The sequence below is a fragment of the Lactuca virosa genome, chromosome 4 (assembly GCF_052849685.1).
Source record: "Lactuca virosa cultivar CGN04683 chromosome 4, Lactuca_virosa_CGN04683_v6, whole genome shotgun sequence".
NCBI classification, from domain to species: domain Eukaryota; kingdom Viridiplantae; phylum Streptophyta; class Magnoliopsida; order Asterales; family Asteraceae; genus Lactuca; species Lactuca virosa.
In genome coordinates this window covers 285,366,866-285,382,787 of record NC_136429.1, presented here as the reverse complement: position 1 = coordinate 285,382,787, position 15,922 = coordinate 285,366,866, and the positions used below count along the sequence as shown (strand labels likewise).

Here is a 15,922-nt window from a genome sequence, read left to right as displayed (position 1 = left end):
GGATTTTCAATATTATTACTTGTAAATTTGTTAGGCTAAATTTGAGACTTGTCCTCGGTAACACTCCCTCGGATTCGTGAGTGGAGGACTACGACTTATAACCAGAATCTCTTGGAGGGAGAACGTGACTATTGTGTATAGATCTATATGGAACTGACTATCCCGCACCCTCGCTGCTAGCTACAACGGAACCGTTAGGTTCAGGGGTGACAAAGTCATAAAAGATACTGGCCCCCGTTTCGTGCCTTATCCAGTCTAAGTACGGTTATGGCACTCACAACTTAGGTAACGAGAATTTACTTTTGTAATAATGAAACGAGTGAACTAACCTCAAAGTAATATCCGATTTGATTACTAAAGGGCATCAGTAACGCCCTTAGGATCTAGTTCACTACCTACTTTATTAGTTTTATTTATGTAATAAGGCTAATACTTCTCACAGCGAATAACCAGTGTTTTTCAAGGAAACTACATTTATCGATACAAGTATGGTAGATACTTGTACACCTCGTACCAGAATCGAAAATCAACTATCAACTTTAAAGGGAAATATAGGATTTTCCTGGGATAACTTAACTTTTCATAAACAGGCTGTTTATCGTATAACTAATGGATAATCAAACCTCTTTCATAAGAAAATATAGGATTTTCTTGGGAAACAACTTTTCAAAGAATCAAAGAAACATTTCCTTCACCAGAATTAAACGCTTATAAACTCACCAGCTTTATGCTGATATTTTAAAACTGCTTGTATTCTCAGGGCATCAATAGACAGGTACTCTTGCCAACTTTTGAAGAAGACGGAACATTCTGAAGTCACGTCTTTTACTTTTGTTATATACTGTTCTGTATAAATCATGTTTTTGAACAATGTAAATACTCATATTATAATGTAATGGTTGTGTTTACTTCGCTTACTATGATACAATTGTTGTGATACTACGCATGACGTCCTCCGCCCCGGAACGTTTACGCCATCGGTTTCGGGGTGTGACACAGTGTGGGTAACTTGGGGTATACGTTCTGCTCCTGCTGATCGTACACATAGCGTCCTTCTTTGGTTACCTTTGAAAACAATTTTGAAAACAGCTTTTGAAAACTATTTTGGAATTTATTTTGAAAACTTTACAGATCCTTAGTTTAAGTCTGGATTCACACGAATGCTCATCCAATTCTCTCAAACCATGGATCTGATACCAACTTGAAACATCCCAAAAACACGATAAAATTTTTCATTTTTAATTTAAAGGAAATCATTTTTTCAAATCAAAACCATTTCCATTAAGTGTCTAATACAAATATTCCCAATATTTGTGTAACATAAAATCTCCTAAAACATGTCACCGAAGGATGTGTACGATTATGCCTTCGCCTTGCCACAGTCATCTGAAGTACCTGAAAATAAACTAAAACTGTAATTCAAGGCTTAGTGAGTTCCCCCAATGTACCACCACACAAGCATATAACATATACAATACTGCATGTTGGGTACACAACCTCCAGGTTGGCTTACCCTGGCCCACAACCTCCCGGTTATAATTCCCTACATATAGCGTACTGGGTCAATAACCTCCCGGTTGGATTGCCCGGTCTATTGACTGAGTGCACAAAGCAATACAGTCTCAACCCCAAACATACCATGTCGACATATAACAAATAACAAACATTTTCAGCGGACAGTTAATCATATAGCGAGTAATTACAGGTAGTCCTACAGATCTACCAGTCTAACGCGTATCAGCAGTCATCAAATAATCATACAGATCTACTACATATTCAACATAACATCATTCAATATTTCTAGGATATTAAACCCAATGGGCCAGCCTTGGTGCCTTCGGCCCATGAGTACACTGAGGAAAACTCACCTATCAGTCCAAGAAGATCGTTGAACGGGACACTGCTCCGAATATCAGCTCTATCGGTCACCTATTCATCAATTAGTGACCAATCTCAAATATAATTCAAAATGTCCAAAATACCTTTAGGTCGAACTTGGTCAAACCCTGGTCGTAGTCAAAATCAATCCACACTCAAAAGTCCCACAATCCACTAGTCACGTCGTGACCCCTAATGGTCACGTCATGACCTAATAAGTCCAAAACAATCGAGGAATGCCATCCTCACATCGTGAGAACGCTCTGATCATAAGTTCTTAGAGAAGCTCTCAATCCCTTTTTCGCCAAGAAACCAAATCCTCCATAGTGTCTTATTTACTCCAAAACATCATAAAAATCGTGGCTTTTTGGACATGCATGTCCCAAACACTATATAGGGCACAAAAGGAGAAAATGGCCCCAAATCTCATGCAAGAGTCATAAAGCTTAACCATATTCCAGATCTAGTATCTATACTACTAAAGGAACACTAGAGATCCATAAAGTTGGAAACTTTATGGATTTCAACACTACATCTACTTGAATATGAAGGATTAAGCATAAAACCTATATCTAAGCTTGTGGACTCATAAAACAATGAACTTGAAACTCACAAAAGGTCCAGAAGGTGTGAAAATGCTTGATGATGAGACTTGAATGCAGAAATGATGGACTAGATGCTCTTCCTCTTCTTCTCATTGGCTAGAATCACCACAAATAAGCTCAATATCAAATATGGATGCTAGGGTTTCAAAGGGGAGTGCAAAGAGGTGATGGAGGCTGAGGCTGGGCTAACCCTAGCCCTTACTTCCTTTAAATACAAAAATAAAACCCCCAAAATTAGGGTTTCTTCTCAGGCAGGTCTAACGTCGTGAGCCATTATGTGCTCACGTATGCGCGATTGATTTAATCCCTTCACGATGTGACATACATATCTCATTTCGTGAGTCCGGAAAAAACCTTTGAATTTTTAATTTGACAATTGTTCACCTGAACTGAATGTTACACTTTGAGTTACATAAAATACACGTGAAACTGCTTTCTCGGTGATATCTATCATTCAGGGAATCAATATATACATATATATGCTAAATCAGGCTTCGTGGCAGTGGTATCTAACATTCACAAAGTGATGAGCAATATCAACTTCATTAAGAACCAAAAAGATCTGTGTATATACCTCAACATGACTGGGAAGAACTTTATCCTACCTATATAATATGTAAATGGCATTCTCTTGGCGAGTAATAACACTGATATGTTGTGTGAATTGAAACACTGACTGTCAGATCACTTCGATATTAATTAAGCATCTCGATGAAGCATATTATGTTATTGGCATTCAAATACACCAAGATAGAACTCAAAGGACTTTGGGATTGTCCCAAAGATATATATTGAGTATGTTGTAAGTCGATATAACATGCAACAATACTTCCCTTCAGTTGTTTCTGTAGTTATGGACGACATTTTCAGTTTATCCCAATGCCCATAAATAGAGGTAGAATGAGATTAAATGAAGTGAAACAATTATGCTTCGATTGTTTGAATCTTAATGTATGCACAAGTTTTTACTCGTCTCATTATTGCTTATGTTATTGGAATACATGGGTTATTATCAATCAAATCTTGGTCTAGACCACTAGAAATCTGACAATAAAGTTTTGTGATATTTACATGAGACTAATAACCAAACTTTTCTATAAAATATGCGATAACTAATTATAAGTGATATGATTTCAGACTCCGACTTTGCAAAATGCAAAGATAAATAGTCAATATTGGGATACATATTTGTGCTATCAGTTGGCCAATATCATGGAAGAGTCGAAATCAAAATTTAATGACTACGTCAACTATGATGGCAAAATATCTTGTCATATATAATGCAACTTGTCATGTAATTTTGTTGAGAAATTTAATCGCATTCCATTTCAAGCCCATTAAAAGAAACTTTATTGCTATAACTTTGCCTCTATAAGGTTTTCCACTAGCAATAATTAAAAGTGATGTGGGGCTTTACCTCGATACAAAATATTTGTTCATATGAGAGCGAGTGGAGTAGAATGATATTTCAACATGTCGTCAGTGTGGGTTTAAGACTAGATCTAGTATAATGTAATTCTAGCATATTGCTTTAATGGAACTTTTTTATTATTATTCAAGTACTTGATTATTATTCATCCATTATATGTAATTTGTCTATAACTCTATCTTAATAACTTGTGCACACTTAATTTCTATATAGACAAATGTATTGCATTATCACTTAACTCTAATGTCATTTTGCTTAAATTAATCGTAAGTTTCATATGAAGCACTAAAGTATTATGATACCAAATTGAAAAACATGGCGGAATTAATAAAATTAAGACAGAATTATACATGAATGATGTGTCGGAATGGATTGACAATGGATTGATTGTCTGGGTTTAATATGTTTATATGAATATATGGATATGTTTGGATAGGGTTCTGCTATTCAGAAATAGAAAATCTATTTCAACAGAAGAAGATTGAGATCAACTCAAATCTTATAATCACAAATCACTCTGCTTTATTTACTAAGGGCAAAGCCCTTTATATAGGCTCCAAAGAGCCGTTTACACACGGTATCTTTACATTATTGCAATCGTATGATTGCAAGAAGACAAACTACTTTACATAAGACTTTATGTCACATTATAATAATGCTACACACTACCGACACTCTACTTTACATAATTATAAAAGACAAAATAGAATTATTATCGTCTATAATGCATCGTTATCTTCAAAGATGTCTTCTTCTTTAATAATTCTTTCTTTTATCATGCCTTACGTCATTCCTCCCGCTTTTAGTGGTAATATATAATGAAATGAAATTAACTTGGCCAATATAATAAGGCATGTATTAAAATAGTCACTCAACTAAGTACGAGAATGTTGAAAAATAACCCATTACTATGGCCTTAAGACTATTTTATATACATGTACAATATATATAATGACATGACAAGTCCTTAGACTAAAATATATATAATATTATGGATATGACATATGTTTGTAACTTGGGGGACTACTTTTGTCTTGTTCTAATTCTTTCCTTTATGATGTAGGGCGTGTTCGGCACGGAACATTTGAGAGCTTCTAGCTTCTAGCGTTTGACAAAACGCTCTGTTTTGAACAGAAAGTCTCGTTTGACACTACAAGATTCTAGCGTTTAGTTTAAACAAAATGCTCTAAATCCAAAAGCTACTTCATGTAGTGTTTAACAAAACGCTACAAGCTACAAGCTAACCGCTACCAGCTACAAGCTAACCGCTACCAGCTAGTTTTGCCGAACACGCCCGTAACTGATACATTTATCACTCAATTAATAAACAATCAAACGGAGAATCAATAGTAGGGATGAGCATAAGCGGGTACCCGCCTCATTTGGTGAGAACCGGAACCGGCGGTTCCTAGAAAGTTAGAACCGGAACCGGAACCGCTCTAGGCAGTTCTTAAATGTTTGGAACCAGTCCCGGAACCGGCGGTTCCGGTTCCGGGAGCAGGTAACCCGGTTACATTAATTTTGTTAACTTTTATCGATAAAACCGCAATTTAGTTCGATCCGAATCAAATCAATTCGGACCAAAGACGGACAAAATTGGACCGATATATATTCTAAACCGGTCTAAGTAACACACATATTTATATGAAATAATATATATATATATATATATATATATATATATATATATATATATATATATATATATATATATATATATATATATATATATTCCGGCGGGTACCCAGCGGGTAGCGGTTCCGAAAAAACGAGAACCGGAACCGGAACCGCTTAAGGTGGTTCCATAACTTTAGGATCCGGAACCGCCTTAGGCGGTTCCAGTTCCAAAACCGGCAGTTCCGAGGCAGTTCCGGTTCCAAAAGCGGGTACCCGGTTCCGATGCTCATCCCTAATCAATAGTTCTTCTTCATAGTTTTTACACTTTATAAAAGTATAAAACACCATTTTCATGAGTGAGAGGGTGACATCTATCCATCATAATCCAGTAAACTCGGGAAGAAATGAATCAAGCATCGCATCATCTTAAAACATAATTGAATTTCTTATTCCTTCCAAGTGTTATTCATTTGGTTTAAGATATATCATATATATAAAATTGATCCTGTGATTATGCCTGTTAATCAACGTCCATCAACTCTTAAAACAATTAACAATATCTAGTTACAAATTTGAGGGAAGCTTATGGACCCCATATATTTCTGTCACTCGCCTAAGAATCATAAGATGACTTCAATCTTTTATCTTATCTTAAAATTGTTTGGTTATTTATAAACAGGACGCCATATTTGCATATGAATAGCACATAAAAAACCAAAAAAACCTTTTAATTCGTACAATTACTTTTGGCTCAGAGTTTTGGAACCATTGGCAGACAATTATCGTATCCTTTCGTACGCCCCCTTTTATCTTTTGGTCATTTTGACCTCATGGTCAAACCGGTTCAAGATCCATGTATCCTATCCGGCCGGACCGGTACCGGTCCTCCGGCTACCGGCCACCATTTTTATAATCAAAGATTCAGTCCAAGATTTTGGAGTCACGCGCTTCAAACCCAGATAAAGTCAATCCCATTTCTAGTTTTCTATCCATCTCTGTGGCCATTGTCCAAAAATATTCTCATACAATTTAAAAGGTACTATGTTTTACTTAGTTTTCGATTTATTCTCGAGTGTAAATGTGTAATCCATTGGTTAAATACCACAAAGGAACTGATTTTTCTTTAGGTATGGATTGTTCGACGTGTTCACTTTGACTTGTGTTGATTTTCTTTAGAACTCTGGGTAAATCCTAAGGGAAAGATTGGGATTTTTCGATTCTGGTGCTCTTTTATGTTGTTTTGGCTTCTAATTATTGTGGGTTTTTGATCGAATTTGTTTTGATGCTCTATTTTCTCTCGAACATGATAAATTTGTGGACTTTCTGGTTAGCTATTTGATTATCTATGACATTCATGTGTTGTTGGTCAATTTGATAAAAGCTTCTGTATTGGGGTCAAAAAACTAATTTTCATATTGTGCTCAAAGCTTCTGTATTTGATTATCTATGACATTTCTGTGTTGTTGATCGAATTTGCTAACTTCTTTCCTCTAATCATCATTCAGTAACCTCAAAACAACATGGAAGCCATTGGAATTGCAGAAGATGTAACCGAAGTAAATCCACTCCTTGAAAATCTTACTCAGTTAATTTCCATTAAATCGAATCACTTCAATCGTTTTAATCCCTGCAGTTAATAGGAAACACTCCAATGGTTTATCTTAAAAAAATTGTGGATGGTTGTGGTGCTTGTATCGCTGCGAAATTAGAAACCATGGAACCCTGTTCCAGTGTAAAAGACAGGTCAACTTTCTTTCTTTTCGTTGACTCCATAACTTTTTGTTATTTGTTTTGATTTGATCATTCTTCATTCTTTAAACTTGAACAAATAGGATTGCACTTAGTATGATAAAAGACGCAGAAGAGAAGGGTCTGATTACCCCTGGGAAGGTTAGATATGATTATATGAACATACTTTTACCTTTTTATACAAGTTAATCTTGATTAAATTATTAACAAGGGGATTAATGTTTTCTTTTTTATAAAGACTGTTCTTGTGGAGGCGACAAGTGGCAATACGGGGATAGGGTTGGCTTTCATTGCAGCAACTCGAGGTTACAAACTTATCATAGCAATGCCATCAACATACAGCATCGAAAGAAGAATTGTTATGCGAGCTTTTGGAGCTGAATTACGCATCATGGATGCATCCAAAGGCATCGAGGATTTTTTTCAAAAAGTCGAAGAAATAGTAGCGAAAACACCCAATAGCTACTTCCTTAAGCAATTTGAAAACCCTGCAAACCCAAAGGTAAATATTTCTTTCTTATGATATCTAGAAAAGGGTATTTTTGACATTTTATGTGGATATGTAACTTTGTAGATTCATTATGAAACAACGGGCCCGGAGATATGGGACGGGTCTAAAGGGAAAGTTGACGCTTTTGTTTCCGGCGTAGGGACGGGTGGTACTGTGACGGGTGTCGGGAAGTTTCTTAAGGAGAAAAATGTCAACATAAAGGTGAACAGTTGGACTAGAACTCAGACTGATGTCAATGGGACAAAAATTACACTTTATATGTAGGACAGATAAATGTTGCCAGTCTTGTCCAGTCTAATCAAGTCCTGTAATGTAACAAAAATAACTTTATTGTTTATCCGACGAACAATGACTGATGTTAATAAGACAAAAATTACACTTTATATGTAGGACAGATGAATGTCAGTCTTGTCCAGTCCTGTCTCATCCAGTCTAGTCTAATGTAACAAATACTTTATTGTTTATCTGACACGGCATGATTTGAATTTAGGTCTATGGTGTAGAGCCGGCTGAAAGTGCTGTTCTAAATGGTGGAAAACCAGGTAAGAGTATTTTTTTTACTACATTTGCCTTTTATGATTTTTGAATGTGTTATAAATGGTGTTTATTATGTGTTTTAGGACCTCATAAGATCCAAGGAATTGGTGCTGGTGTTATTCCTGATGTTTTGGATGTTAGCATTCTTGATGAAGTTATAATGGTGAGCATGTAACTTGTTTATATGGCTAGATGCAAGAAATAGTGTACTTTTGTTTATTTTAACTTTTTTTCGTATTAACACATTGTACTTTGACAAATCTATCCAATCATATTGTTCTATTATTTCTTATTAAGATATTGTACTTATAAAAATTGCTTGTTATCTCGTGCGTTTGGATTTTTTTCAGATATCTAGTGAAGAAGCCATTGAAACTGCTAAACTTCTTGCACTAAAAGAAGGTTTATTGGTATGTTCATAAAGAATATTACAAATTGATTCCTTCAAGTTTATTTATTTATTTATTTATTTTTGTACTTCAAGAAATAACAACATACTTTCATTTACTGTCTGCAACTCCGGTAGGTCGGAATTTCATCCAGGGCGGCAGCGGCGGCGGCAATCAGAATAGGGAAACGGCCGGAATATGCCGGAAAGCTCATTGTTGTAAGATAATCATTAATCTTTTTCAAATTGCCATTTCAAAATTTGTTTCTTTATTTTTCAAAAATAAGGTAACGTTTTTTTTCTTGCATTTAATTGTTTATAAAATGAGCAGGTGCTTTTTCCGAGCTTTGGGGAGCGTTATTTGTCGACGGTTTTGTTTGATTCAGTGAGAGAAGAAGTGGAGAACTTGCCGGTTGAGTGAGTCATTGTTATCATTTAGTTTGATAAACGGATTAAAAGCTTAAGATTCTTGATCAATTCATGATGTTATTAGTTTTTGTCAAATTTTTAATTTAAATTTTTTTAAGAATATTCTTGTAAATAGTTTTTTTTTTCTCTTTTTTTGTTAAAGAAATTTGAACTTTAAAATGCTTATTAGGAAAAATATTTAAATATTTAAAAGAGTAACAATAATTTAAAATATTTAAAAGAGTAACAATAACTATTCTGGATATTGAGTTTATTCGCTATGAGAAATGTATTTAACAAAACATAATAAGGTGATAAGAATTATTTTAGTGTTTAGTTATTTAAAAATGATCAAAAGCTCAACAAGGATGTCCTTATGTATTATTGATTTAACTACTTTTTACACAACAATTTGTTATTTGATAAAAAAATTATGTCAAGACCGAGGAGCAGGGCCGGTCCAAACGTATTGCGGGCCCATGGCGAAAAGAAAAAGTAGGCCCCCAGAATAATAAATAAAATTTAATTTAATCTAAAAATAAACATGTCGTTACAAAGTCCACAAAAATCACTATTAATATTAAAAACATAAATATGACCACAACGTTACCTAAAAGAGAAATTAGTATCATTTTAATTCAAATTAGTTTTTCTGCATTCAAACTAATATCGTTTTCATTCAAACTAGACGAACTCGATGGTTTAAAAAAAATTATGTATAGATCCTTTATAAGTTTGATTGAAGGCATCAGAATTTTTTCGTTTCTTCCTTTTTTGGCTTCCGGATAATTGTTTTTTTTTTAAAACATTGTAGACTGTCAATAACTAAACAATATCTACTTATGGGAAAAGATTACATCTGACTTTTGATATATGAGTTATGTCTCAAAGTTGTAGAAGCCTAATATCATATTCAATTAAAATGAAGGTGCAACTGCAAAATAAAATAAAAAACAAACAATCAAACATCTGAATTTAGAAATGGATTTAAAGTTTTGAATTCTGAATCATATATCAATAAAAATATTATCTTCTTAAGTAAAAAAAATCTGAAACGTAGGTAGAAGATATAAAGTCAAGTCTTGAGAAATCTGAGAACAAAATATATATATATATATATATATATATATATATATATATATATATATATATATATATATATATATAAGCTTTCAGCATTTGATTAGATAACAGGACCAGGAATGTGAATACAAAATAAAATCAGAAACAACACTAAAATATCAAAATAATTAGAATTGGATTTAACATTTTGAGTTCTGAATCAGATATCTACAAAAAAATTATCTTGTTAAGTAAAAAATATGAAAACGTAGGTAGAAGCTATAAAGAATTGACAGTCCAGTCTCCAGCAATCTGAGACACAGATACACAAACAAAATAAATAAATAAATAATTAAAACTATAAGGAACGTGAATAAGAAATCAAATCAGAATGAGAATCAAAAGAATTAGAGGAAAAAAACAAACAAAAAAAATCTATAGCTAACCTTATGATTTTTATCTCATTCGTCGGGTGCTTTGCAATTTTGCATTCAATCGACATAACTGATTATAATCTGAAGGCTGGTAAGAGACTACGAGAAGGGAAGAAGTCACGCGACATAACTGATTATGAATCATTATTCTGATGTTGATTCACGAGGCAAAGATTAGGTTTCACGAGGTGTCAATTTGATTAATTGGTTCCCGTCTGATGTAGATTCATGAAAGACGCCCTAAACCGTAGTGTTTGCTTAACGTTACTTCAAAAAGCGTTCCAGAGTCTAGACAAAAAGAGGTTATTTCATTGGGCTAAAGTTAGGTTAATTTGGTAATTAGGCCCTTAGAAGACATATACACAAAATTTATTTTTTATATATGTATATATATTATATATTTCAGAAATTTTGGGCTCCTTAGAATCGTGGGCCCTGGGTGGTCGCCCAGGTTTCCCACCGTCAGGACCGGCCTGCCAATCAGAAAGAAAGATCAATTGATAATGACATTGCAATCTATAAAAGTTTTATTCGTAAGTTTTGGCTTTGAGTGTATAAATCATGGGTGTAGACTACATTTGCTTCTAAATTACTAGTTTGTACTGTTGTAGCATTCTATTGCGTCGCTTATGATAAATAAACTATATTTGCATCTAAATTACTAGTTTGGAGAATTTTGGCATTCCATTGCGTCCCTTATGATAAAAAGAAAATAGAGCTTTGTATGTATTTGTACACAGCAAAGGTCAGATGGGATTCTTACTGTTTGGGATCCAACGATTTAAAAAAAATAAAAAAAAAATAAAGTTTTGTTTATGGATAATTATGTCATTGTTGAAGGTTAGCAGATTTTGTTGAATTGGAAGATTTTTTTGTAATTAATTAATGTGTATGCGCCACAAGAACGACAGAGGAAAAAAGAGCTATGGAATCAATTAGTCATGCTCATGAATTCACACCCGAGTGACTTTATTATATTTGATGACTTTAATGCCGACTTTATTATATTTGGTGACCTTGTGGTTTTTGAAAATAAATTTAGAACAATTGAAGAAAGTGTTTGAGAAGTTGGAGTATGTCTAACATGGCCCAAAGAAATGAAGAAAGAAAGGAGCTTTTGTGCAAGTTGAAGGCTCTTGAGGTGGGCCTAGATCAATTCAGCAGAAAAGGCTCCCTTATGTCGAAGAGAGTGGCTAAATTTCATAAAATAAATCTTTATATTATTATCAAAATTTCAAGGTGAAGTGGCTATCGGAAGGAATTAAATTACAATTTTCTTTTTCATGCTCTATGAAAAAGAAAAAGAAATAGGATTCGATTGGTTGTAAAAGCGGTTATGATCGATGGTGATTGGTGATCAGCTAGAAAACCCAAATGAAGAAATTAGCTAAGGAAATAGGAGATGGCTAGACCTCATCCGCTATTTGCTATCATCTGGCTGTGAATTGTCTTCTAAAAGGTTTTTCTTAGATTTTTCTAAACAAATCGCAAGTGAGTGTGCTTCACCTGCGATTTCCTCTGCTCCCAACTGCGATTTACCTTAAAATAATCTTGATTTTTTTTTTAATTTCTTAGAAAAATATATTTCGATTTTTATTAGATAACGATCTATATTCAAATTGACATGTTCTAATTACAAAGAACGTATACAAAAAAGATGAAATAATATCCATCTAATATGCATTTGGTTTTTATTAACACATAAATATATTTCAATTTTTATTGGATATTGATTCATATTAAATATGATGTTATTAAAGTCAGATAAAATTATGTATGGTTTAATATTGCTGTTTAATTATTAAAAGATATTTTTGAGTTAGTGCATGTTCGAGTTTTTTGAATCATATATATCCCTAAATATAAACTTTTGGTTATATAGGGTCACAAATACAGTCACGATATTTATTTAGTTATTTATTTAAAATGTTTTTCATGAATTTTTGACGTATGGATATCGGACAAAATAATCTTAAATGAATTTTGACGCATGGGGGAGAAGCTTGATATTCGAAGACTAAAGCATTTTACGACAGCTACAAAGAATTACAAGAGTTGTACTACAAAGGTGGTGAAGATGTCAATTACAAGCTATAAATCGTGCATCAGTTATTTGCTCTCAAAACCCAAGATAGATACGGGATTTCCTACACTCCACCTTAATTATCAAACAAAAAGAAATCGTATGGCAGCGAATCAAAAAGAAGATTTTGAAGGTTTTGGGTTTGAACTTTGAATTCAATTTGTATGTCAAAAAAGTATATACATGATTTGTTTCTTAATTAAGGCTTAAATTATAAGTAAAATATATTAATATTCATAAGCAAAATATATCAAAATAAAAACTTATATATTTATTTACAAACAGTTAAATACCTATATTAGGTTATTTATGTTTTTTTTTTACTATTTACAAAAAGAATGTATCAGTATCATTGTTAAACAATAAAGATGTATTATGATCATTATACTAATAAACATACAAAATTTTTATTTCTTAATAGCTAAGGGTGTGTCGAACCATATTAATTTATTAGCATTGAGAAGCCCATAAAAAGGTCATCTTAGGAACAAAGACTGCAAAAAATGAGGTGAAGTTGAGCTCTTACGGTTTAAATAAGAAAAAAAAACAATGATAAGAAATGGGAAATAATATATGATACAACACGTGACGGATTGAAATTCACTAATTATATAAAATGGAACCAAATTTCACCATACAATACAAGAGGAGACTCGTGGAACAAACATCCATTACAAATACTCAAAACAACATTACATGTTTATAATAGATGACATGAAAAGAAAACAACAAACAACACATAACTGCAAACACACATCATTTATTTTTTTTTATAGTACATCTCCAAAGGAGTCACTTAGATATTGCTAATGGTTCAAGCCTTCAAGGTAGCAAACCTACCATGATCACAATACCTGATAAGACCATGTGGTGCATATACTTACGTAAAAAAGCAGCATCAGATGTTTCACCGGTTGACATAACTTGTTTGGATCCTGTTTACATATGCATGTACAAAAGTTTCACCACGTTGGATTTGCTTTATAGTTATATATCTTGTTATAAGCATAATATAAACATCATATGAACTCATACCTTCGAAAAATATGCTGGCTGGTGAAGGTCCTTTCAAGTATTCACCATGTGAGTGTTGGGGAGATCTAACTGGAGCCATCACTGGTGCATTATTTCCACCTGATTATATATATAGTAACAATAGTTAGTATCAAAGTACGAAATATATCATTATAACAATAAGATAAACATGTGAATATATACAAGTCTATCAATACATTATACATACCACCACATCGACTAACAGGTGGGGTCTTCACATGGCATGAAGCTGGAAGTGCTAATGCGATAGTTTTGTTGATACTGATTCCTAGTGACGCCATAGTGCTACCATCAAGAGCAGTGCAAAGGCACTGTGGTTGTGATTTAACGACATTTGCAAGAGATGAACAACAAGAAGAAGATGGTGTTTTGGAACTCCCCGTAACATAGTTTAGGCATGGAGCCATTCCAATGAGCACATTCGTGCACCCAGATTGACCCATCGAACCTTCCCAAAACAGTGATAGTAGGAAAAGCGCTAACCCAAGATTACTAGTGAAACCCATTTCGATCGATATCTATCAAAATGAATTTACTTCTTTCCTTCAATGTATTGGTGGTTTTAAAGGCAAAGAGCATTATCAATTTGGTTTGTGATTGCATTAATTAATGATGTAGCCTACAATTTGACCTTTTAGCATCCAAATTGCAAATTGCTGATCAAGCACGGTTGATAATAAAATATTTTCAAACATATAGTATACACAAGTTTTCTATACAATGAATATTTTTCGTGATAGTGTCTAAAATCAAGTACTATGGGCATTATCCCGAAAAATTTCAAGACAAAGCTACGTTTTTGATCGCCTAAATAATATACGGAATACTGATTATGATGAGCAAGTTTCTCATTCAATAACAATCGACATTTATCAGTTTTACTTTTTTAAATATTATAAGTAGAGAGAATATGTGTTGGCTCTTGCTATGTAACATGTACATCCAGTTGATATAGAGTGTGTACTTTTCATTATTAAAGTGTATTTCATATCCAAATACTTCATTAAAGTATACTCCGATATTTATTTTTAACGATAAGTAATATTTACTAAATATTAAAATAAAACAACCCAAACATTTAGTATGTCTTTTAAGATATACTTAAAGACATTCAACATTTTTTAGCTGCTGCTTAGATCATTCTACTGAATATTGGTAGGAAAAAGTTGCCAATAGAGGTCATCTACGGAAGGTCATCTAAATAATTATATTTACAATTTCTTTGAAAAAACAGATATGCTATGAGACTTAATATTGGATATGATGTTCTTATTCCCAAAACAATATCCGTTAAAACATTTTTATTTTTCTGCTTAAATTTGTAATTATCCGTTGTTTACAACGCTAGCTAGACTTTTTGGAGGAATAACGTAATTAATTAATATATTACAAAACCTTAGATATATGAAAAAATTGTGATGGTTATGTTGGATCATTGTAGAACTCAAGTCCGACCCTGACGGTGGACAACCCGGGTGACCGCCCACTGGCGCCCAGGCCCATGTATTTAAGGGGTCCAAAACTCCTAAATTATATGGTATAATTATATAGAGAAAAAACTAACTTATCTAAAAATGTTAGAAGTGTTTTTCTTTAAATTAGTTGTTTTTATAATGTTTTGACCATGTTTGTGTTTTTGAATATTAATAGTGAATTTTATAACAACGTGTCTAATTTCGATTTAATTTTTATTATATTTATGTCTTTTGGGCCTATTTTTTTCGCCATTGGCCCACTATATATTTGAACCAACCCTAATAGAACATCAATATCAATATATAACATAGAAGTCCAGGGGAGCTTTATTGCACACATACTTGACGTTATCTATCCTAATAATTATAAATCTTTTTTGTCACATGTTAAATTCTTATTCATTTTGCCACATGTAATTTTGTGATTATTTTAAATAAATTTTTTAATATGCCATTTTATGATTTTACTTTTCGTTTTATTAAATTTCATAAATGTAATAAGTGTAATAAATGTAATAATAAATTGATATCAATTTCATCAGTGCACTTTCTTTTCAATATCAAAATTCTTAAATTAAAGCCTAATTAAGACTCCTATAATGGCACGCACGAAAAAGCCTACTCAGAGTAGGAATCCAGCACATTATAAAAAAAAGTAAAATGGACCGGCAACTACCTTAGACTTTCTTT

At 33.0% G+C, this 15,922-nt stretch overlaps 2 protein-coding genes across 3 annotated transcripts; one reads left to right on the top strand and one right to left on the bottom strand.

The window, feature by feature from the left end:
• Nucleotides 1–6,360: 6,360 nt before the first annotated feature.
• LOC145108355 (cysteine synthase-like) lies at nucleotides 6,361–9,243 on the top strand. 2 transcript variants are annotated; one of them, XM_079045374.1, is made up of 11 exons: nucleotides 6,361–6,565; nucleotides 7,035–7,085; nucleotides 7,163–7,272; nucleotides 7,362–7,419; nucleotides 7,517–7,780; nucleotides 7,853–7,990; nucleotides 8,280–8,331; nucleotides 8,410–8,489; nucleotides 8,677–8,736; nucleotides 8,853–8,933; nucleotides 9,046–9,243. In XM_079045374.1, exons 2-11 carry the CDS (start codon nucleotides 7,050–7,052, stop codon nucleotides 9,133–9,135), a joined length of 969 nt encoding a protein of 322 aa, XP_078901500.1. In that variant the 5' UTR covers nucleotides 6,361–6,565; nucleotides 7,035–7,049; the 3' UTR covers nucleotides 9,136–9,243. The 2 variants fall into 2 exon arrangements, with proteins under 2 accessions (XP_078901500.1, XP_078901501.1); XM_079045375.1 differs by lacking the exon at nucleotides 6,361–6,565 and adding an exon at nucleotides 6,592–6,656.
• Nucleotides 9,244–13,292: 4,049 nt separating this feature from the next.
• Nucleotides 13,293–14,297, bottom strand: LOC145168862 (non-specific lipid transfer protein GPI-anchored 26-like). The gene is made up of 3 exons (XM_079087534.1): nucleotides 13,945–14,297; nucleotides 13,737–13,835; nucleotides 13,293–13,636 (listed from the first exon to the last, which is right to left on the bottom strand). The coding sequence occupies exons 1-3, from the start codon at nucleotides 14,261–14,263 to the stop codon at nucleotides 13,524–13,526; spliced, it is 531 nt and encodes a 176-aa protein (XP_078943660.1). The 5' UTR covers nucleotides 14,264–14,297; the 3' UTR covers nucleotides 13,293–13,523.
• Nucleotides 14,298–15,922: the final 1,625 nt, after the last annotated feature.

What these genes read in the sequence shown, in the direction of transcription:
- LOC145168862 (XM_079087534.1), bottom strand. Translation starts at nt 14,263, where the DNA reads ATGGGTTTCACTAGTAATCTTGGGTTAGCGCTTTTCCTACTATCACTG. An exon ending in ACCTGTTAGTCGATGTGGTG is followed by an intron (nt 13,836 to 13,944) that starts GTATGTATAATG and finishes ATATATAATCAG; the next exon opens with GTGGAAATAATGCACCAGTG. An exon ending in AGCCAGCATATTTTTCGAAG is followed by an intron (nt 13,637 to 13,736) that starts GTATGAGTTCAT and finishes ATATGTAAACAG; the next exon opens with GATCCAAACAAGTTATGTCA.
- LOC145108355 (XM_079045374.1), top strand. Translation starts at nt 7,050, where the DNA reads ATGGAAGCCATTGGAATTGCAGAAGATGTAACCGAA. An exon ending in TGTTCCAGTGTAAAAGACAG is followed by an intron (nt 7,273 to 7,361) that starts GTCAACTTTCTT and finishes TTGAACAAATAG; the next exon opens with GATTGCACTTAGTATGATAA. An exon ending in CACTAAAAGAAGGTTTATTG is followed by an intron (nt 8,737 to 8,852) that starts GTATGTTCATAA and finishes CAACTCCGGTAG; the next exon opens with GTCGGAATTTCATCCAGGGC.